We start from the raw sequence: 25049 nt of genomic DNA, 5'->3' as shown, positions 1-25049 counted from the left end.
TTCTCCAACAATATATATTTAGCAACAATTATGTTTTACAAAAGAAACCATTATATCGATAAAATTCCTCCCGTATTTATTAAATAAAATATGCATTATAACGATCAACATCAAAGTTTACTTGACAATGGATTTGGACCGAGCCATTCTTCGCCAAGTGTCATAGCCAAAATAGGGAAACGATCTGAGCCAAAAAATGACTCTGAGCCATCTGCAGTGTGAGCCACAATCCAAGGAGCTCCAAATGCCTAAAAAGCAAAGAAACACTTTTGAGCTTACACAAACTATATAAATCAATTAGGCGAAAAAAAAACTGTTGCATAAACCCTTATCAAATATTTTATTTAAAAGCTGATCTTCATCCAAGTCGCAGGATTTTCACAAATTTGTCCATGAGTAGCAATAAAAAATGCAACATTGCAACTGGCAACGTGTTTACTTAAAGAGCCGTCCTAGCCGAGTGTTTAGCACGCTGGACCTGAAATCCTTTGTACGCGAGGAAAGGGGTTCGAGTCATGGTGTCACTGGTTACTTGGTCTGGAGCGAAGGTCAGTGGTATGACTCTATAAGCTAAGCAAGAGTTAGGCCGTCTCTGAAGGGAGACCTGTAGAAATCTGGGGAAGGCAAACAGGAAGGATGTGCAAAAGCACAGGCTGGCCCCCACCTCCTCATTGCACTTCCTAGCTGAATGGCCATGAAATTGAGATCAGCACCACCGATAGGGACTGAAAGTCCAGTGGCGTATTCTTTACCCTTTTTTTTACCTACCTTAATTTAATTTTTACTCGGAAACTATATATGCTACCAGTGGCACAAACTAAGGTGACCCACCTAGATTTTTTCACATTAACACTAATTTTTGAAAAATACATTTCTATTCGTATTTTTATTTAAAAATGCCTATATTAGTTTTTCTTTGTTTTGTTTGATTCTTAAGACATTATAAAAAACCGAGAAAAAAAATATTCGAAAAATTTTTCAAGCGTTTTTTTTTGTCCGCAACAATTACTATTTATTATTATTTTATTATATACAGGAGAAAGCCATAGGCTTGTCGCACTATCATTTATACTTTTCCTATTTTTCATAAAAAAAATTTAACTTAATAGTTTTCTTGTAAAGCAACGTCTTTTTATTTACCACAATCGAAATATGCTGAAATTTGGGAATCATTTTCATATGGAAAGATGTTTTTCCATGAAATCATAGCACTTCGAGTGTAGCATACATTCAATGAAATCAATTCTTTTTTTTTACTCCTGTAGCTGGGTGAAAAACATTGCGACACTTAAACACTTACTGATGTAGTATCACTATCGGAAAAATCAATATCCACTAGTTCCTACTTGCATACTATTACTCTTGTTACATTATTCACAACATAGTTGTTTCCTCTTTTTTTTTCTAAGCAAAGAGGTGCAATTCTTAAGAATAAAATAATTTCTTAATCAATGATTATTAAGAACAAAAAAAAAAAAAAAATGATTTGACTAGTTTCAGTTTTATTCTTTAAAGAGACAACAAACTTTGAAAAAATTTCTAAAACAGGAATAACAAAACTAAGCAAGAAACAGAAAAGTACTTTCAATCAGCGGAAGTAGGTGGATTCTAAAAATATACATTGTGACTGCTGTGCACAGCTTTATGAAGGAAAAAAATCATTAGCATAATACTAATAGAGCCAAACAGCCTGCGAACGACAGGCATAATAAGAAAAAAATAACATTAGCGCACACTCTCTTGTGAGGACTGAAGAAAAAATATTACGCCCCCTTCCCTCCTGCACAAAAAGCCAGACACAACAAGTGTAGCAACTCTTATACAGACTTAGAACACAAACTTTTTTGGAAGTTTAAAATTGTTAATGAAACATACAAGTCAACAAAAGAACCACGAATCACATGAGCTACAAAGAAAAAAAAAATCACTTCTCACATATGTAAAGTGAAAGAAAGGCTGAATGGAAACTTTTTTAGCAAATGAATATTTCTCCTAAAAGCACACCTGCATTAAAATAAATAACACGAATATTCTCAATTCATATATTGAACTAAATAAACTTTCATAATAATTACCACACTAACCGGTAATTTTTCAGCGAGGAAGATATATTCAATCCACTAGAAAGAAATCCAAAACAAAGACACCAGTGTTGCAACTCTAAGCAATCTCCGGATAAAATAAAAATGAGTCTCCAGTCACTTAATAACTGGTTCATGGTAGAGTTATTGGTGATCTTCAACAGGAATACCCCTTTTCTCCCAAGAATCAGACATCTACATTTATTCCAAACACATCGCAGCTAAAAATAGTTATTCACTGAACAAATGACATACCAATAGTATTTGGAACCAAAGCCACAAGTTTCAATTTTATTCCTCTTCAAATAAGTAAGTGTATATTTTAAAAATCAACTACTTGAGACTTTTTTTCGATTATAGGTTCCTTTTTTTGGTCTTTCCTTCATAAAATCAAAATAAAAGGCTGCCTTTCATTCATTAAACCAAAGTTGATGGTAGCAAAAGAATTATTTCAATTTTTTCTACAGTTTCAACCTAATATTAAAATTCTATAAGCATGCATATCATTCCTCTTTTTGTTTTCATTTCTTTTTTCTTTTTGAGTTTAGACACATGATAACTCCATTCCTTCTGGTATCAAACGAATAGCTTTTCTAAAAATAATTGGGATTAAAGTTCTGTCGCATTTGAGAAAATTAAATTTTATTCCCCCTTGGAAAGATCTTTCGGCAAACCCAAAAACACAAATCACTCCAGTGTTTTCATTATTTTAAGCTGACTTATTTATCAAAGTTAAAGCAAGCCTGAAGACAAGTTTTGTTGCTCTTATTTTATGATAGTTTTCATAAGTATGTGTTTCCTTTCTCTCATTTCTTCTTTAAAAGCTGTCTTTTGAAGTACAGGTATAAAAGGTACTTACACCATAAGCTAATGCTTCATCTGTCACATCTATGAGCCTTTTTTTCACTTCTGGTGTCTCAAAAGAGGCGAGGGCAGTATTCAAATCTCCATCAAGAAATCCAGCTTTTTTTGCAGCTGCTTCGAGACTTTCATTTTGCGTTATATCTTCATCCTAAAAAAAATAGCAATAAAATAAAGATAACAGTAATAAACTTAGCATAAAATAAGAAAAAAACATGAAGATAGTAACGCAAAATGAAATCTATAAAGATATAAGCTCAAAATACAAAATCATGAAAGAAAGGAGAGAGTTAAGGGTTCAATGGTGTCTGGTTTTATCAAGCAAAACAATTTGCTATTTCTGTACCATGAGTTACCCTAAATATGAAGGGGGGTTGCAACTCCCTCAACCTTATTCTTAAATCCTAGTTCTGTTACACAGCAATGCTTCAACAAAAAGAGGTCGTTTAGTTTATTTACTTTTCGAAATAATGTACTAAGCAGCAAAATAAAGTAGCAATACCAAATGAAACATATAGAAGAACTGAGATCAATATACGAGAACGTGAAAGAGAGGAGGTTATGAGGGGGTTGAAAGAGTTTGGCCTTGTTGAACTACTTCTCCCGCATACAGTGCTATCAAACATGTTCCTGTTTGATTCAATAGAAATAAGAGCTCATACAGTGCATTTGAATTTGAAAATAAAATAAAATTTTCCAAAACAAACTAACGTCTCTGCAATAAGAGGTTACCCCCCCCCCCCCCATATGAGACTCGATTGGCCAACACTAATGGATAATGTGCAGAGGAGAAATTAGGCTATAAGAAGAAAAAGAAAGAAAGATGGATTTCCGAACGAACCTGGAAACTAATTGATGCAAGAAAATCAGCCAAACTTTTCATTCTGGTGGCATCAGACGCATCTGAATTAATCGTTCTGCAAGTCTTATATAGAGAAATAGACAAACAAGTAAAGAAGAGTGCCCGGACCGACAAGAGGCAATTTATTGAACAGAAAGCAGTCTTCATTCAGTCTTTGACCTATATGGATGAAAACCAGTTTATATTGGTTGGTTAACTTACAGAGGATTATTGTTTGGATATTTATTTCATTGCGCAACTATTGAAATTGTGTACAATGCTATATAGTGCTGTGAACAATTTGCTTTTGATAATTGGATAATTAAAATCGTGTACGCAACTATTTAAGTTGTGTAACGTGCTGTGAACAATTTGCTTTGAATAATTGGATTTTGGATAATTAAAATTGTGTACGCAACTTCTGAATATATATCTTGTGAGTATTGCTACCTGATTTGCTATTGCTTTTACTGACAACTATTGTGGCCCCGCCCACGAATTTTGATGAAATTTGATCATTTCACCTGATGATGCCAGGTGAAAGACTTGTCTTGAATCCCGTGTTGAATTTCATTTCACGGGCTAGAAATGCAGGTTGTTCAGCTGATAATATTGTAAAAATTGCTTCCGATTTTTTCAAAGGAGATATGTTAATTGAAGCAAAGAAGATTTTGTGGGCTGACGCCTCTATTACTAGGGTAACTGAGCGCCCCAAAGTGACTGATAATGTAAGTGATATGGTTCGAGCCTTTGATCTTTGTGATGAGAAAAAGATCAGCCTACCTCAGTATCTGATTTTCGAGCCAGATCAGGTCCCATGTGTGCCAGGGGAGACAACAGCTACGTTAACTCGAAAGGTTAATGAACTCTACATGGAATTTAAAAGCTTCGCTGAGCACCATAAAGCAAGGTCAGTCGTGCAAACTATTCCTGATATGAAACCTCCCCCACCCGCAAAACCGTCCTATTCAGTTATTGTGAAAAATCCACTTCTAATAGTAGTACACCTGACTTCTTTGGCATAAGTAATAAGCTTCTTAGGACCGTATCTTCCTATATTTGTGAACCCATTGTGCACATAGCAAACCTGTCTATGACCAATGGAGTCTTCCCAGAAATATTTAAATCAGCAATTGTTATCCCGATTCATAAAAAAGGCGATCCGTCTGAGATAAGCAATTATCGTCCAATCTCACTTCTCCCAGTTATATCTAAGATGCTTGAGAGAATTATATTCCGACGTCTTTCTCCCTTTGTATTTGGGAATCAGTCATCAGATTCGTTGATTTCTCCTCATCAATATGGCTTCCGTGCCAAATTTTCAACTGCTCATGCACTAATAGACGCCACACAGTTTATACGTTCCCAACTTGAACTTAAAAATACTGTATTGGGCTTATTTCTGGATTTTTCAAAGGCCTTTGACATGGTTGATCACAGTGTTTTATTAAGTAAACTCAATAACCTAGGGATTCGCGGAGTTCCTTTCTCATGGTTCGGCTCTTATCTCTCTGGTAGAGTACAGAGTGTGAGACTGGGCGGGGTGACTTCACATCCCCTACCTGTCCGGAGGGGCGTCCCACAGGGCTCTGTTCTTGGTCCAATACTTTTTCTCCTTTATATTAATGATTTGATTACGGACCTGGGCCCATCAGTGCACCCAGTACTTTTTGCTGACGATAGCAACTTTTTCATCACCGGTCCTAATTTACCATCCGTCGTCACCTCTACTCAAACCCTTCTGAATAGAGTACAGGAGTGGTGTCTCGTTAACTGCATGACCATTAACAGCAAGAAAAGTCAGGTGGTATTATTTCAAACCCCTTACAAAAAAAATGAAGTTCAGCCAGCACTTGGCCTAAAATATTCTACCAATCTCCTCTCCGCAGGTCGAAGTTGCCAAGTTTCTTGGTGTCCACATAGACTCCTGCCTATCATTTGCAACACATGTGTCCTATATCAGAGCCATAATTTTGCGACAGGTAAGTATAATTAATCGTTTGAATTATTTTCTTCCTCCCGATATCCTTGTCACCCTTTATTATTCTTTTATTTACCCATATATCTCATACTGCGGATCTGTATGGGGCAATACTTATCCTTCAGTTACCAATAAATTAAAATCTGCTCAAAACCGTGCCGTCAAAGCAGTTTTTCGGTTGCCACGACTATATCCCACCAAGGACTTGTACTCCGATTTTGGTATTATCCCTTTTGAACAAATCATCAAAAAGTTAAATCTATCCCTTGCATATTCCGCTTACCATAAAAATCTTCCTCCCCACTTATTAACTTATTTTAATAGTAATAATTCTGAAGGCCACTGTCTCCGTTCATCCAACCGTTCCTTCATTGTCCCCAGGTGTATCTCTAGTTCCGCCCAGCGACCCCCAATTTATAAATCTATAATTCAATGGAATGTAATACCCTCCAGTGTCGAGCTATCCACAAGTTTTCGGACGCTATATAACAATGTACTAAAATCTTGATATTATATTTCTCTAAATGTTTGTTCAATTTGCTTTAATTACCCTTGTTTTCTCTTTTCTTTTCTTTTTTTTTCTTCTCTCTCTTTTTCATTTACAATTTTTTGTTGTTTTGGTCCTTAACAAGTTCGCTTCTAGGATCTTTATTATTATTGTTGTTTTGTGTTTTCTTTTCTTTTTGAATAAATTGAAATTGAATTGAAATAAATTGAAATTGAAAGCAGCTTTGGCGGAAGAAGCAACAAAGAAGGGAGATTCGAAAACAGTCTACAGATTAACCAATGAGATGACTGGAGTCAAACCTAACAGGACTAATCTAGTAAAGGACGAGAATGGAGCCCTTTTGACAGACCCTTTGATGATTGACGAGAGGTGGGCAACCCACTTCGAGAACCTACTAAATAGACCGAGAATAAATGACTAAGATCTAATTCCTGACACTCCATTTATGACTCTTAATGTAAATGAAGAACCATCGTCTCCAGAAGAAATCATAGCCGCTGTCAGAAAGCTAAGGAACGGAAGAATGCCAGGAGTAGATGGCATTACATCTGAGATGCTGAAAACTTCAGTCCGCGACTGCATGACAGTTTGGGTTGAGCTACTAACTCAGCTATGGAGTGAACAGAAAGTGCCCAGTGACTGGACGAAAGGAACCATTATTAGGCTCTTCAAAAAAGGCGATGCGCTTGTTTGTGGCAACTGGAGAGGTATTAACATAATGTCGATACCTAGTAAACTTTTGTCAATTATTATATTACAACGCCTACAGCAGAAACTGGACCAATATCTTCGAGATGAACAACACGGCTTCCGACCTGGAAGATCATGTGCAGACCTAATTTTCACACTGAGAATGCTGGTTGACGACTCAAAGGAATGGAATAAAAATCTATATCTTCTTTTCATTGACCTAGAAAAGGCCTTTGACTCGGTTGACCAAGAAATCTTATGAAAAATCCTCAAATACTATGGAATACCCCCCAAGATAGTAGAACTGATTATCGCCCTGTACAAAGAAACAGAATGCTGTTTTCGAACAGAAAACGGAGTTACAAGATACTTCAAAATCATGACTGGTGTCAAGCAAGGATGTGTATTATCACCACTTTTATTTACAATAGTTATGGACTACGTACTCAGACAGTCTACGGGCTATGGAGTAAACGTCAACAACAAACAACTCACAGATCTTGACTTTGCAGATGATATAGTACTACTAGAAGACGCCAAAGATCGATTACAGCTGCTATTTGATGAAATCTCAGAAAAAGCCCTAGAGGTCGGATTGTCGATCAACGTTGATAAATCAAAAAGTATGTCCACATCTGGCTCCCCCCTAACTCTTCAATGCTCCGATAAATCTGTTGAACAGGTCCAAGAATATAAATACTTAGGAAGCTGGATAGAAAATACTGGCGATGTAACATTTGAAATCAAGAGAAGGATTGGACAAGCATCAGGCGTCTTCAACAGACGAACACCAATTTGGAGAAGCAACAAATACTCACTTCGTTTAAAATTGCGCCTGTTCAACAGCAATGTGTTGTCTATATTGATGTACGCCAGTGAATGTTGGAAACTCAACCAACAACTTGAGAAACGTATCCTTGGATTCGAAAACATTTGCCTTCGAAGGATCCTCAAAATCAGTTGGGATCAGAAAATTACCAATAGGGAAATCCGGCTGAAAACAAACCAGCCCATAGTGACCGAAGTTTTGAAGAAACGAAGATGGACATATTTGGGTCATGTTCTACTCATGCCCGAAGACAGACTTCCCTCAAGAGTGTATCAATGGCAGCCTGAAGGAAGACGAAGACGAGGCCGACCAAAACACACACTGCGGAAGCAGTATGATCGGGACCTAAAAAAGGCAAAAATTTCCCTCACTCCGCAATGGGAAGATATCACTGCAGCCACACAGCTTCGTGATGAATGGAGAGACTTAATCGACGCCCTATGCGCCACCGATGGCTCAGGAGGATCTAAGGTAAGGTAAGGTAAGGTAGAGTGCTATTAATTTTATTAATTGTATCGTCTATAATAACGGATCACTTATACTTAATTCAATCCGTTAATAGGCTGCTCAAAACACGTTGAGCAGTAGAGTATAAAAACAAAAACGCACAACAAAACGAAAATATACAATCTTTAAGGAGAGGAATAATAAACCAAAATGATTTCAAAATTTACTATCTCTCTTGGAACAAAACATCACTAGGAAAGCTGAAAAGTATGACAGTAAGTTTATATTAGTGGTAAAACTTTCTTATTCAGGGTATAAGCATTATAGATCATCAATGTAATTCAAAAGCCTAGGGGCCATACAAACACAAAAATATATACAACACATGGTAGAGGTTAACAAACCAAAATATTAAAGTACACAAAAAGAGAACACAGAGCAAAAAAATACCTCATCTAGAGACCTTCCTTCCTTCTTTAACTTTTCCTTTCTAAACATTTATCTATATAAACACAGCTCGAGTTATCGCTATTGGGTTACTACATGGAAAAAAGTCAGGAAGATACAAATGAGTACCATATAAAAACGTCCACCTGAAATCCCACCTGAAATCAGAAAGCATCGAGCATTCCCCAAGAAACTGGACCAAATCTTCAACATTCTCCTTACGTAAGGGACAAGCATATCCCCTTTTGGAAAACTCTATTTTTCTATCAAATAAATTTTGTCTGCTTTGAATTGGAAAGAATGTGGCCTTAGTTATATCCATCGACATAAAATCTTACGCGGTAAGTTAGATCTAAATTAATTTTCCCTCCAAAACTAGGTTTAGCCAGATTATAATGCCTCAATTTTGTTGAATTGCCGGCAAATCCCTGCTAATTCTGAAATTCTGGACCCTCTACAAAAACACATGTGATTCTCTAAATCTCAAGGTAAATCACGAGGACCAAGACCATCATTCTAAAAATAACACATTATCACTCTTTCTAGTATTCCACTCTTTCTAGTAATCGCTGGGACGGCCAAGAGATTTTCCAACCGTTTTTTAAAGACTCTCCATATGTAGTTCCAACTAGTCTGTCTTCGCTTAGTCTTATTAACCTCAATCATAATTTAAGCCTCAAAATAAGCCTGCGGAGCTCTAAAGAAAACAGGCCCATATTGATATTCGGAATTTACAATTAAGCTGTCTAATGTAGTCTAAAAACTTTATAGTACTGGAGCCAGAAGGACTCCGGCTGAGCCGCTGAACCGCTCCTCCACCCCCAATCTCTGCTTCATATTCAATCACTGGTAAAATTTTTGTACTACATATTCTTTTGAGCAATTTTATGTTTTAATTCCCCTATTCTATAAGTATATTTAACCATATTTCGTCTATTCTGTATATGTATTTATCCAAGCATATTTTGTGTATGTAACGGTAATCCCCAAAAAAAGTTTTGATATTAAAAAAATTTGCATCGGATTTTAGGATAACCTGTGTGCGACAACCAATGTCATATGGAACTGAGAAGCAGACAATCGGCAAGGAAACTACGTTATAAAATCTGGCAAGAATATACGAGTTAAAAATAGAAAAAAAGTGCAACTAGTTTTGCATAACTAGGTCTGGCAAGAGCCAAGACTTGTTCAACAGTGAATGACAAAGAGCTTCTGATGCCATTGTCACATCTTATGCCGAGGTATTCTAAGGCCTGATACTTGAAAACAAATTTCAACTTTCAATCTCGCTTTCACTTCAAAAATAATTCTTCACCTTTTTTGGGGGGAGTTCAATTTCTGTTTTCATAATTATACCATTTTCATGAGCTAATAAATTTTGATGAGCAACACTACAATTAAGACGTTTTGCACATTTATAATCAGCCATTATGATAGATTCTGTGGATGCACGTATTGTAGTCGAAATCTTATTATTAAGAGTTTCGGTTTCTAATAACAGGGTCGGTCTTTACTTACATTTTTCAATACGAATTCGATGCCTTCGAATTGAGAAACTAATAATTTTTCCTTTGTCCAAGAAACTACTACTTCGTCCTAATTTAATGCTCATGCGACAATACTCCGAGAATGATGATCATACCTAAAAAAACTTCACTACCCAAATATTTAGTAGGAAGGCGGGGGGGGGGGGTCTTAAATATTCAAATGAATTTTAGGGACCTCATTTCTACTGTTTTCAATGTGAGTTCTTCAAAAAAATATTCCTTTACAGGGAATTCCCCCGTGGACATCGGCAAGGGTTCATTGCCCCGAGGAAAACAAGAAGACTTTGAAAAATGTATACCAGCCTTTTTGTAATACTCAATGTAATCTCGGTCAAAACAAAGCTCCTGGCATGATGCCCCCACCGACCAATTCACCTTTTATGTCAGCAAGAATATGAATATAAACATTTATGTTACATAACAGAAACATTTTCTACAATCAAAGAGGACCAATGCCCTCCGCACAGCACCCTATATTACAGACTCAGTCCAAAAACATCCCACAATGAAGGGGGATTAGATTATAATTTTTGCCCAGCCCAAACATCCTATATTTATCTCAAGGCTCAAGGAGTTAGAAAATTGGATCATAATATCAGGCTTATCTAGACCAATCTAGACCAAGGTTTACCCTTATCTAGACCAAGATTTACTGGTCCTCCTCCATAATAGCTGATACAATTTAACAGTGCACGTAATCTTATCAAGCCCCAAATAAATCAACCTAGTTAAATTACAAGTCTATTTTACCCCTTGTTTTCTACGGACCACGTCCATGGTCACGAAAGGACGAGCCACTAGGCGGTATTACTGACTCTCAACCTGAAAATATCGATTAATGATATTCGCGTAACTTTAAATCGACTAGCTAGTTCATAATTTGTGGACAAAAATTGTTGCCCCACGCCGCAAACGGGAGAAAATGCCATTCTACTGTGGCACATTTTTTGGCTAATTGGAACAGGGAATACGACTTTCAACTTTTATTGAATTAAACTTTCCCTGTTTCTTTGAATGAAACTTTGAATGATTTTTATTGAATGAAATAGTTTGGGAACATTGGTTTAATACCTTAATACGATAACACGTGAAAAAAAAAAATAAACACGCATCTGTGATCATTCTTCTCGGAAAAAAAATTGTGCATTTTTGTATACAGAGGCCTGATTTCTCTGCAACAGGGTTCTTTGATATACTGAATTTGTTCGTTCAATTCTCATGAATTTCACCCCACCCCTTGTCTTTTTTTACCCTTTCCCAAAAATGAATCAAGCTTGCAGTTTTTGGTGAATTGCTTCAAACCTAATAATTTTTACGCATTTAAAGTCACCAAAAAAGCAAAACATTTTTAGGCTTATATTCACTGTTATCAAAACTACTCCCTTTAGAATTTGGTTACTAGCGCGGGTCGGTCTCAACTTGCACTTCATCACCACGAGTTGTTTGATGAGTGGTTCATTGTAACTGCTTTATAGACACCGACCTACTAAAAATAGACGAAACAGGGAATATGTGGAAAGTCGAGTGTCACAACTAAACCAGAACTTCTTTCTAATACTGATTAGTATTAAAGAGAAAACGATATAACATATTTGGAATTTACAAGGATCAAAAGTAGGAAGTGTCTCATTAGATAGGCAGCACGTGAATTTGAAAAACCGCTGATCACAAAATTGTACATAGAAAGAGACTAGCTAGCTCTTCAACAAGTAAAACCCCTCAGTGCTCCCTATATCTTACTTTTTTGCCCTTTTAAGATTGTGTTTTCTAATTCCCATACTAATCTTCCCTAAGATAAGAATGTTTAGAACTATTGCTAGGTGAATTTTGACAAAAAAATCAAAAACAAATATTTTTTTTTAAAGATATGTCAGATTAAAAAAATAAACATCCCCATACCGCATTTCCTGCTAAGGCTAATCAGCATGAAAAAGACAATATTTTGGTTCAAACCTATGTTTCTGACATATTGACACGTAACAGACTGCAGAAGATACCCTGTAGACAAATCCTGACCAAATTTCTAAAACTACATACAAATATCATTGTTTTTACTGCTTTTCATAGTCAACACAACAGCAGTGATTAGTAAAGAGCAATGTATCTCTCATGTTTTTTTCAAGCTATTGTAAAAACAAAACTTAGTTTTGTCCGTCATGTACAACGAAATGTCATAGAAAACTTAGACAAGGTTCTCCAATGGCCGAGAGGCGTTTTCTAAGAGAACTTCATCTTTTATAAACTTAAAGACGAATAAATGGAAAAAAGAATCCAGTAGGCAAAACCTTGGCCACATAGCAGCCACTCTAAGGGATCTAGCTTATAGCGTCAGTTGAAGCGTAAATTCCTAATCTTATTAGTTTCAAAAAAGTCAATAGGGAATATTCGTACCCTACTCCAGTTCCGCATCCAAAGCTGTCGAGATACTTCTTCCAAATACTCTGGTTTGTTCATATCAATCCAAGTCAGAAACCTCATTGAGCGAATACTACCTTTTTTCATTATCATCTCAAAAGGGTCCTAAAATAATAGCAACAATTACAGAATTATTCCTATAGATAAATAGATAGATACATATTTAATGCTTCAAAGTCACAACGGCCATGGAAAATAAATAAATAAATAAATTCAATTCTTCCCCTACAAAAATTCTTTCTCTATTTACACCAATCTTTTTTTTAGTCTTAGGACTATTTACTGCAACTACTTTTAAATTTCACTTTTCAGATAAAACACTTTGCAGCAATTTTTTTTTTTTTGCTGCAACCTTCAGCATGATCTAGCATGTTTTCTTCAATGAGCAGATATTCTTAATTTAGTGGTTTCTGAAAAAAAAAAATCAATTCCGAATTGGCTTCTATCAAACAGTGAACCGCATTCACCAGATTTCACAAGCCCACTCGTGGTTTTGATGATAAATCGTCAAAAGCTTAATCGAACATACTGTAAACTTCTTCTAACCCTCAAATATATATTCAGTGCAGACATCCATTAGAAGCCAATGGAATCAGACAGAAGAGATGGCGATATTAGAGGCATATGGGGCGAAAGACGTTTCTCCACGATCTATAGTTCTGAGCCAAGCAACGAAGAAGAGGAAGATATCACATTATGTTTGGTCGGATCCTGGAGATGAAGGGAATAAATCGTCAAACATAACTGAATGAGCTTTGACTCTTAGCTCGAGATCGACTGAATCTAGGTCAACTGTCATTGTCTTATTTACATCCAGACGCAGGAGGGCCTAAGTCTAAAAAAAATTATTTTTTACACTGAAGATTTTGGCGCAGTGAAGAGACAGCAAAGAGAAACCCTCACCCTGTTAAAGAATAATATTTGTCAACCATTATTCTTATTTTATAAACAGAGTTTTAAGAAGAAAAGAAAAAAATGAATGTTTTTGATAATTTTAAAAATAAACTTTGATTTCTACCCCTTTGAAGCCATTAATTTTTTATTCCTCTTGCCTATCACCCTGCTCGTTGTAACTTATAATTTCCTATTCTCCTCTACTTTTACTAATTGCGGAAAGGATATCCATTAGCCATGCTCTCCTCACTAGAGATTTGGAAACAGCAAGGTGGTCATGTCAAAGTAAACACCCTAGCGTTGCCTGCAAGTAAAAGAGCCATATGACTTCAATGTATTGATTTTTTTTTTTTACCTGGCCACTTTGCATGGAAGGGGTGCTTGTAGAAACTTGGGAGAGGGCTTATTTCTTTGAAAACAAATTTTAAGTCAAAAGTTTCTGAGCTCAACGGAACGAAATATTAAAAATATATTTCCATTTTTAGGAAATTAACGAAAAAAGAAGCTTTTCCACAAAAAAAGTTTTTCAAATAAAAATGAGAGTTATAGTAGACCAAAGACATGCAGAGATAAAGCCAAATAACAATTCTATTGTAAAACAAACGTAATTCACTGTCAATGAATAAATAAAACTCAAAATTAAAAAATGAAAACGCGAACAGAAATTACAATAAATAATCAAATCAAACTTATTTGCGAAAAGAAATTATAACAAACAGGAGTAAGACTACTGCCCAATATGCCTTCTAAAAACCAGAACGACATTTGATGTCACAATATCAACAATAAAAAAGAAAGAAAATCACCATAATAACGCAGATTAATGGAAAAAAAGAGTAATGAATGTAGACTGACAGTTTAATATATAAGCTATTCATGTTTATTCTAAAATCTTCAATAAGATCGGATTTGTTAAGGTTATAAAAGAGAAAACGTTTAAAATATATTTTGTTTTTAGTAAAGCATGAATGAAGTTCTCTTTGAAAAGCATATAAGACGTCAGACCTACTCTTGTATGTGGTAATTTTGTTTCTTTCAAGTTTGACCTGATTATTTAACAGAACTTTTGTAATTAAATTAATTTGTGTTTTAATTATTCATCGGTAGTGATTTATTTTCATTTACGCTAGAATTATTCTTTGGCTTCACTTCTCCTCGTCTTTGGTTCAATGTAGCTCGTTACTTTTCTTTGAAAAACTTTTTATTGTGTGGAAAAAGCTCTTTTAATTAATTTCTGTTTATTTTAACTGACGTGTTTTATTTTATAAATTAATAAAGGGAATATTTGTAGAAAAGTTTGATGGCTTTTCTTCTTAAGAATCAAAATTAAATTTTAATAATGGTTGTACTATAGAACATTTGATGGATGATTAGAGGGAAATTCTATTCAAATAAATGATTGAAGGCTGCACAATCGTTGGGCTAAATCCATTCTGATCGGAATCATATTATAACTTTCCTGTTACCCTCTGATCCTAATCATCTTATCCTTAGCGATTCTTGAGATATTGCAGATACACCCTTTTGAGAACCTGGATGCACATAGTTTCTTTTGATTTAGTTCAACATCCCCCGTAATTCACCCTAAAATATCAACTTATTACCCTTAGACGTTCCTGGTATATTGTAGATGCACCTTTTTGACAACCTTGGACGCAGTGTCTTATTTTAAGTATGATTAAGTTGGACATCCCCGACAACATACTCTAAAAGGTCCATCGCGCTCTCTTTAGCTATTCATAGGGTATTGCACAAACGCCCTTTCGAAAATCTGGACACAAATAGTGTATTTCGATTTATTCTTACATCCCCTTAACCCTTCTATGGAAGTTTCAGCTGAATATACTATTCTGTTCCTGAGGTATTGCGATTTTGACAACCTTAATGTCTTTAAAAGTCTTTTAATTTAGTCCAATAGTCGTAGCAGCAGCAATAGCAGTGTCAGTCACAGTCACCATCACAATCGCAGGATTAGTCGCATTTGCTGCCGCAATTAGTCACAGTCGCAAGTAGTGGCAGTCTTAGTTGCAAGAAGTCGTAAATAGCTGCAGTCACAAGTAGTGTAAATACAAGCAGTCACTAGTAGTTGCAGTCACAGGTAGTCCCAGTCGGAGTTACCAGTAATCGCAGTCTTAGTGACAAGAAGTCACATTCGCAGTCGCAAGTAGTCACACGTAGTCGAAGTCGCAAGCAGTCGCAGTTAAAAGTAAATTTGCTGAATTTCACTTATAGGAAATAACCATAAAAAAGCGTTTTTTTATGTATGTATTATTATCAAAATTCAGTTTTTTTTACTTCTGGTTATTATTAGCAAAAGTTGTTCCTTAATGAAACTTTATTACCATGAACATTTGTTTATCATTTTTTTTTTAGTTTTGGTTCCTGTTGTCTTTTTCAGCACAAAACTTACGCTTGGTACATTCATAGGAACATCAAAGTACTTTTGGTTTCTTTCTAGATCCTTGAACATGTATTGTCCCTTAGCTGGAAGTAGCATTGGCCCTTTATTGCCAGTATTTTTCATTATTCCTCCAAGAAAAGTTGGCCGTAATTTCAAATCAATATTCCATACACTTTGGTAGCGACATAAAGCCTGGAAAAAAATAAAATTTTCAGAATTCCAACAACAAATTTATTAGGTCGTGACCTAGTCTCCTTTACATGAGCTACCTCATTAAATATTCAATAAGCTCAGCAGGACAGTTAACCCAGTCCGAAACAATACTAGAAGATACGAGCAAGTAAAATTACTTCAGTTAAAATCCTCCTTCTTTTTCTGATACCATACTTAAAACTAACAGCAAAGATCTTTCTTCATTCTTATTGTCAGTCGTAAATTTTGTAAGGCTATCCAATGGAGCTTGCACTTGAATTTAACCCTAAATTGGAAATTCTTCGAGCACCATGGATTCAGATCAGTGATGTACACAGAGAGAAGGGGATAGGGGATAGGGCCCCGCCTTTTCTAAGGGGATTTTTTGTGTAAGAAAACATGTCCTGAGCACTACAGAAAACTTATTTTTTGCTACTTTTAATAGTTCATTTTACTTTTAGACTCAAAGGAACAAATGACCAATTTTTATAACCGTTTTTATAACCAATTTCTATAACATTTTTATAGCCAAAATTGACACTTTCGAGTGAAGATGTACTGTAATTCAACACTGAAATTCGTCAGTGTTGACGAATTTCATTGTTGAAATTCAACAATGTGAAATTCAACTCATGTTGAAATTCAACAATGTGAAATTCAACTCATGTAGAGTAGACACTAAGCCTATTCTGTTTCTGTGCAGTTTGGTCAATTCCCTGTTTCTATCTCCAACATTATGCTTAAAGGACCCCGCAGATTAGGTACAAATAAATATGATTTTTTTCTGAATCCTTGAACCCTTTTCCGCCAGAGAAAAGCACAGCTGCTCAAACACAAGATAGAGCTTCCACAATATCAAAACAATAATCCCGTACTTTGACCAAACAAGCAATCACTGATCAAACTGTCAATGAAGATGTTAAAAAAAAAAAATACAAACTTCGTCGCGAAAAATCAATTTCAAAACATGGTATTTTAATTTCAAAAATGATAAATATTTTTAAATAAAACCATACACATGCGCCAAAAATTGGATACACACAAATAAAGAAGGAGGTAAAATATAGATTACTGACCTCTACACCAAGTTTACCTTGTGACTATTTAAATTTCGCCAAAGCCAACGAAAATGGAGAAACCTTTGCGCACAAATACTTAATAGTTCAAAATATGGTTGGAATGACCTTACTTTAATTTCAAGAAGATGTAATGACTGCCCACGGGAGTTAACGAACTAATTTGAATGGCCCTTTACACCTGAATAAATAAGAAAAACAAGTTTTTTTAACTGAAAGTAAGGAGCGACATTAAAACTTAAAACGAACAGAATTAATCCGTATATGAAAGGGGTTGTCCCCTCCTCAACGCCCCGCTCTTTACGCTAAAGTTTTTTTTTTAAAGTAGAACTGTGACAGAGTCAAACTGTAGAGTAAAGAGCGGGGCGTTGAGGAGGGGCCACCCTTTTTCATATACGGGTTCTGTTCGTTTTAAGTTTCAATGTTGCTCATTACTTTCAGTTAGAAAAACTTGTTTTTTTATTTAATTTCCGAACGTTTTTGAATTAATTCAGGTTTTGATTTTGGCTCATCGTACATTAATAATAAAACGAAATTGGCATATTAATTTTGCTTTTTCTGGCTAAATGGCTTTCTCAAAGTTTTGATCGGACGATTTTGAGAAAAACGGGCGGGGAGGGGGCCTAGTTGCCCTCCATTTCTTTTTTTACTTAAAAAGACCACTAGAACTTTTAGTTTTATTTACGGAAGTTTTTATTAGTAATAAATATACGTAACTTACGAACTAACTTACGTAACGAACTTCTGTATTTGTATATTTTTATTACATGTATGAGGGGGTTCGCTCCCTCGTCAGTACCTCGCTCTTTACATTAAAGTTCAAATTTTGTTCCAATTCTTTAAGAATGACTCCTGAATCACAAAAGTCGTTTAATTAGAATAAATAGCTCTTTTGAAATTACTAAAAATACTTTAGGGTAAAGAGCGAGGTATTAAGAAGGGGACAAACATCTCATATACGTAATAGTTTCTGTTCGTTTGAAGTTTTAATGCTGCTCCTTACGTTTTTTTATATAATTTCTCTTTGTTTTTTAAATAATGCTGGAATATCCAGCACTCCCTGATGGAAATTCTCCTCCCCCATGATAAATTCTTTTGTGGAAAGATCCTCCAACGTAACACCCCCCACACGAAAAAATCTCCCCTAAAAACGTCTGTATGCTTTCCAATAACCAATACGATATGTAAACAATTTCCAAACTTCATAACTTGCAGTCTTTCTCCGGGGACTGTGGGGGATTAAGTCATCTTCAAAGAGATAGTAATTAGCTTTTTGACTACGATGAAGAAAATGGCTATCTCAAAATTTTCGTCCGGCGACTTGGAAAAATGAGCGGGGAGGGGGCCTAGTTGCCCTCAAATTTTCTTGGTCACTTAAAAAGGACCCTAGAAATTTTAATTTCCGTTAGAACGAGCCCCCTTGAGTCATTCTAAGACCACTGGGTTGATACGATCCCCCCTGGGGAAGCAAAAAACCAACAAAGAAATAAACACACATCCGCTATCTTTCTTCTGGCAAAAATACAAAATTCCAAATTTTTGCAAATAGGAGGTTGAAACCTCTACAGATAGGGTTCTCTGATACGCTGAATCTGATGGTGTGACTTCCATTGAGATTTTATGACTTTTAGGGGGCGTTTCTCCCTTTTCTCGAAAATAAGGCAAACTTTCTCAGGCTCGTAACTTGTGATGGGAAAGACTAAACTTGATGAATTCTATATATTTAAAACCAGAATTTAAAGTCCAATTCTTTTGGACTTTAAATGCCTATTTGTATCAAAATTCCGTACTTTAGAGTTTCGGTTACTATTGAGCCGGGTCACTCCTTACTACAGTTCGTTGCCACAAACTGCTTGATAATTTTATTTATCTTTTGATACAACCGTGAAAATTTTGTGCTTGCGCTAAGACAGACGCTTAAAACGTGCTAAATGGCTTTAGTAATACCCTCTTTTGTCCATGACAATTCAGAAAAAAAACATACCACGTTCTTTCACCATTATACTGCAGGAGCACCATAAACGTGCCTTACACTTTCTTTTAGAATTTTCCCCAACACTAAGATAGTTTTAATATCTATAAATCTGGCAGGATTAAAAACAATTTAAAGAATAAAAATTGTGTGGAAACGCAAATTAAAACTGAAGTATTTCTTTGCTTTGATGTGAGATTTGACTGAGAACAATAAATCAACTGTACTTGAAATTCATCATCACAAGCTTCATGGATTATTAGACAAATTTCAAAGGTTCAAATGCATTCGATTCCCACTTTTTCAAACATAACAAACTCATTTATGTTTCATTTATGTTTCTAGAGAGCAAATATAACGATGGGAAAAAGAAAATATGAGAAAAAATTAACGATAAATCAAAGTTTGAAAGATTAAATTTATTCTAAGTACAGACAAATATAGATTCAGAGTAACTCTTACCTTTTCCGCAAAAACATCCGCCATCAATTTTTACGAGAGCATAATTTTTTTTTGGAAGGAATAAGAGTATTTTAAGAAACGTTTCAAAAATAATAGTCAAGGTTCTAGAAGTTGAATAATGCATAAGAAAGTGATTGGAGAAGAAAAGTTTCCACGTACTGGGGTAGTTCAGAAATATATTTCCAGAGGGTTATGCATGAAAACCTGGTACAAATTGAAGATCAAATTTTCACTCTGACTTTACTAAAAGAAAAACAAAGCTTACTGAATCTAAGAAGTATTGTCTCTTTTATGAAATGAAAAATAAATTCAATATGTATTAATTAACACGTCATTCTTACATGTATAATGAAAAAAGTGGAAAAGGGTGAAAGTTAAATAGAACAAGCAAGCTTTGTTCATTTAAATGACATTAAAACTTATAATGGCCAGATTTTCTTTATCTTATAGACCGAAATAAAGTTTACATTATATGCCTTATACCAAAACATTATCTTATTGATTACATTATCTTATAAACCAAAATAGTTTACATTATATGCCTTACTCCCACTTCACATTAATCCGAAGGACATCATACTGGAGGAGAAGAAGATGCTCTTTTTTGTCACTCACATCATCACCCAGGAAAAATATTTCATTCATTGGATAATTTTATTCAATAAACTCAGTGATATCCGAAGGAACAAGGATGACTGTTCGAAATTCGAAAATGTCATACAGTCCCAACATTGTGGAAGTAGACCCGGGGAAACCCTTATGAGTTTTTACAAGCAATTGATTTGTTAACTTTAATTAATGTTAATGTTAAAATCTTAAATCAAAATCTTGGCTACACAGCCTTAACAAGAAAAGAGAAGTTGTAAGCAAAAAGAAGATAAACGCCCTAATTTTTATTCCAGCTAAGCAATATATAGAAAAACAGCATCAAATGAATAGTCTGGTGACTTTACTCCCCAGGACTAAGAAACATACTATTTTTCAAACTTCACTTAAGATGCATTACCAAACTATTGAAAAATAACTATGAATATTAAAATCAACTTAGACAATTCATTTTATTGAGATCCCTCCCCTCCCTCTTCAACAAAACATTAAAACAGAAAAACTTCGAAATACTTTAGGTCAATGGCCAGAGCTAAAAACGTCTATCACTAAAACAAAAAGAATCTAAAACTAGACAAAAAACCTCTGAAAAAAAAATCCCCTAGAGATATTGAAAAGATTTTAGTCTTACAGCTTTAAAAGAGCACAATAACTCATTTAAAGTTTTACCTTAATATTAGCCAACTATCCAGAAAGGGCACCAGCATTCTTTCAAGTAGAGGATAGGGGACATATATTGCCATTTCGTCCATACATTTACTTTAATTATACTTTCTATTTTTTTCTGTTTATTTTGCTAAAATTTTAGGAGAGTCGGCAGAAGAGCCTGCTCACAGTAATGAGTGTGTGATTAATTGATTTTTCAGATATGTGATTCAGAGATAGGTAATCTGGATTGTTGATGTTGAAATGCAGCCCCACTGGAAAAAAAAACGATTTTAGTTACAATTGGATTTCTGCCAGACGTAATTAGATGTAAGATGCTAGGCAATCTTGCATGCCTAGCACGTATCATTTCAAAATCATGGCTAAACCCATCCTTAGGTAGGTATCAGCTATAAGATTATTAACAGTTGGATTAGCATTTTGCCTATCTGACTACTTAAATCATAAGACCCGACAAAGAAAGGGTATTATTTAGATGTATTGTTCAATCTTTTGACCAGAGAGGTTCTTAAGTACAAATCAAGAAAATGAAGAACACTTTGGGCACTTCCTAAAAGTTATGTCCAAATATATTTCTAGGCTCGAAATACTTACCCATGAAAGCCAGTTCCCAAGCAAAACAGTGACTTAAAGAAAGAAAAACCTTTCTTATAAGACTAACTGAAGCAAATTCCATACCAAGTTGAGCTATGGTGTTACCATATAACTCTAGAATCCAATATAACATGTGCTCCAATTCTCGACACAATCAGAGACCTGTATTTTTTTAAAAATACTAGCCCAATATACAGGCAACCAAAAATGGTGCCACAGGCACTATTGCTTCCATATACTTTTGGCAATACATTAAAATACTTGATCTTTAGAATTTTCAAAGACTGTTGATTATAAGAATTGCTTGACTGAAATATGCTGCTTTTTAGTGAAATGTAGGTCTAAATTCTCCTGCAATAGCCAACTAGTTTCTTTTGTCTTACCCAGAGGCGCCATTTGGGCCAAATCTTGGGGTGGGCATGGGGCATTTGATGCAACTTGAGAGTTTATTTATGAATCTAACCTACTTTCAAAGTTTACAATGATTAATAGCAAATAGCATAATTACCCCAAGGGTTGTCAGGTAATTACAATCTTTGGCTAATAGGTGTGCAGTCAGTTCAAATCATTTGAACAGAATGGATTATGTTGGACATAATGGATAATTATGGCCAGAAAAGGGCCCTTTGTGGTGGAAACTTGGACCCCCTGGAAAATCTGGGGTGGGCACTTGCCCACCCCTAACCCCCCCCCTAAATGGCGCCTCTGATCTGATCCCAAATATTCAGACTTTTTACTGTTGGTTTAAAACATTTACCACATTATTTTTTTGGAAAAGAAGGATTACAAATTTTTGCACTGAACTGACCAATAGTGAAAAGCATAAAGGGTTTTGGGATTTACATTTTACAGTTTACAGAGAAGAAAATTTGCTAGCCTCCAAAGTTGTTTTTTTTTACTAAATTGTAAGGAAACATGAATATATTTCTCCAGTAAGAAGATCATTTTAACTTGAAAATGACTGTCTTTCCAATAAAAAGAAGCAAAAAACGTTTTCGCCATTTTAGAAGAAAAGCATTTTAATTTTTTGCCAAAAATTTAATGGAAAGACAGGGAATGTGCTTTGGGAATGAGAGGTTTCTTACTGTGCCATGAGTTTAACAAATGTCATATTCAATAATATCCGAATTTATAATGGTGGAGTTTTACTGTTCTTGACTTTCCCAAGTTGAAATGGAATAAGCTTGAAATACTAAATTTATACAAGTCCTTACCTCAAAGGCAAACCATGTATATGGTGATATAACATCATAGAATAATTCAAGCTTTATTCGGTTTCCAGTGGCTCCAACAGATGACAACAAAGCCTTATCAAGCATCATTATATTCTGGAAAGAAAACAGTTTGTGCTAAATAGCCAAAAATAAGCATTTTACTTGTTTTACAATAAAAACTTATTTCCTCTGTTTTTGTAATTATAATATAAATCAAAACTACAAACAATAAAAAAAATTAAATAACAAACAAACAATTGCAAACTTGCAATTACATATCAAATCCTTTTCCAATAGCCTGTTTTTATGTTTTAATAAGCTTGCATAGATTGACTGTGTAAACATCCAGGCCTAAAAAGAGGGGGGAGGGCATAAAGACTGATATCCTGAAACTTTTATGGGGGAAAGGACTAAAATGACACCCCATTATTATGTCCAAACATGGCTCCTTTACAAATCAGTAAAAAAAGGGAAAAAAACAGTTGGTAAATACTTACTTAGGTCCCATCCATCCTTGTGGGACATTTTCAGCCACACGCCTGCCAACTCATCTACAAGGGCTTGGTATATTACTCTATCTAGTTTTGTGCATGATAATTGGGCTATTATCATGATGGGTATTATTATATTATAGCTCAAACTGGAGTGGGCTGGGAAATGTTTTCTTCCACAGATGAGGCTTATGTGTTTATGTATGATTGGCTCACATGTTTCTCTAGATAGACTATTTGCAAAGTTATTCCAGTAATTATATTTAGCATTTATTATAGCCTTTTTGAGATTAGCCTTAGCTTGTAATTTATTACAAGCTAACTGTTAAAGCCTTAGCTTTAACAGTTCATGGTAACAAACTGTAGTAAGGAGCAACCCAGCTCAATAGTAGCCAAAACTCTAAAAAATGGAATTTTGATATCAATAGTTACATCAAAAGAATCACATTTTAATGCTGATTTTAAATATACAAGTTTCTTCAAGATCAGTTATATCCATCAAAAGTTACAAGCCTGAGGGAAACTTTAGGGGGAAACACCCCCTAAAAGTCATATAATCTTAGTGAAAATCACAAAATCAGAACCGAATTTTGATTTGGTTCAAAGTTCTCACCATCAGAACTTAATTTTGATTTGTTTTGAAATTCTAACATAAATCAAAAGTTCTAGTGCCCTTTTTAAGTGACAAAAAAATTGGAGGGCACCTAGGCCCCCTCCCATACTCATTTTTTCCCCAAAGTCACAAGATCAAAATTCTGAGATAGCCAATTTATTCACCATAATCAAAAAACCTAATGACTATGTCTTTAGGGACAACTTGCTCCCCTGCAGTCCCTATGGGAGGGGCTGCAAATTGAAAACTTTGACCTGTGTTTGCATATAGTAATGGTTATGGGAAGTGTAGAGATGTTTTCAGGGGGATTTTTTTGGTTTAGGGGGAGAGTTGAGGGGGGGGGGTACTTGGGAGCATATTTCCATGGAGAGACTTCTCATACGGGAAGAGAATTTCAATGAGAATTCAACAATAAATGCAAGGAAAGAAGTAAAGATATAGGTTCTCCTCCCTGTAAAATATATTAACTAGGATTATTCTACATATGAAAACATGATACATATTATTCTACATATGAATAAATATTCTATATGAAATAAGAGTTGTTTTCTTAACATGTCTCCTTGTTTACTGGACTGCTCTTAGAATTAAAGCCTCACTTTCATCCTGGCTAAATTAATTGAACATATAAATAGGCTATTTGAAATTATGGGCTAGGCCTATATCTGGGACCATTAGGAGTGATGGGTGCATTGTCAGAAAAGTAATCAAACAGTTTTGGAGAGAATAAAATTCAAAATCCAAGGGTAGCCTGCAAACTTGACTTTACTTGTGTGTTTGCTTTAAATGTGGTCAGTCATAATGTATTTACCTGCTTTTTTTGCAAAAGCTACAGGGCAGGTTTTCTCTTTTTAAATTATGTGCCACTTTGTGATAGATAGCGCGATAGTACAAAATATAAGAATACAATTATATTTAGCTTTTCATGTGTCTTAATTCATCATGAGACCTAAAAAGCCATAATAATTTTTTTAATTTATATTTCAATTATAAATTAGCACTGAAACCTAATAATAATTGTTATTTTAAATACTCATATGCTTATCCCTTTTTGCAAAAATTGAAGCCTCCTTCCTTAAATCAATCGAAATCACAATTCTTCGAGGCTTATTTCATATTCTTAGACCGGCTTTTTCTTAATGTACACAGTTAACAACTTTCCATGAAAATCTACGCTAAATTTTGTAGAAGCAAACTGTGTAGGTGAAACAGGTAGGTTAC

General features: G+C 35.0%; 2 protein-coding genes across 2 annotated transcripts in view; one reads left to right on the top strand and one right to left on the bottom strand.

Annotated features, from left to right (window-relative positions):
- Window positions 1–24709, bottom strand: LOC136027347 (glutathione S-transferase kappa 1-like). Its single transcript, XM_065704504.1, has 6 exons — window positions 24640–24709; window positions 22725–22838; window positions 15952–16134; window positions 12624–12752; window positions 2941–3093; window positions 1–248 (listed from the first exon to the last, which is right to left on the bottom strand). The coding sequence occupies exons 2-6, from the start codon at window positions 22830–22832 to the stop codon at window positions 111–113; spliced, it is 711 nt and encodes a 236-aa protein (XP_065560576.1). The 5' UTR covers window positions 22833–22838; window positions 24640–24709; the 3' UTR covers window positions 1–110.
- A 167-nt stretch (window positions 24710–24876) lies between these two features.
- Window positions 24877–25049, top strand: part of LOC136027346 (AP-2 complex subunit mu) — a 37564-nt gene continuing 37391 nt past the window's right edge. The window contains exon 1 of the mRNA XM_065704503.1: window positions 24877–25040. The gene's annotated coding sequence lies outside the window, so the exon portion shown is untranslated. The remainder of the gene's footprint in view (window positions 25041–25049) is intronic.

The sequence above is a fragment of the Artemia franciscana genome, chromosome 5 (genome assembly GCF_032884065.1).
Source record: "Artemia franciscana chromosome 5, ASM3288406v1, whole genome shotgun sequence".
NCBI lineage: Eukaryota > Metazoa > Arthropoda > Branchiopoda > Anostraca > Artemiidae > Artemia > Artemia franciscana.
This window is presented reverse-complemented; position numbering and strand designations above follow the sequence as displayed.

What these genes read in the sequence shown, in the direction of transcription:
- LOC136027347 (XM_065704504.1), bottom strand. Translation starts at nt 22,832, where the DNA reads ATGATGCTTGATAAGGCTTTGTTGTCATCTGTTGGAGCCACTGGAAAC. An exon ending in ATACATGGTTTGCCTTTGAG is followed by an intron (nt 16,135 to 22,724) that starts GTAAGGACTTGT and finishes ATTTTTTTCCAG; the next exon opens with GCTTTATGTCGCTACCAAAG. An exon ending in ATGAAGCATTAGCTTATGGT is followed by an intron (nt 249 to 2,940) that starts GTAAGTACCTTT and finishes TTTGCTTTTTAG; the next exon opens with GCATTTGGAGCTCCTTGGAT.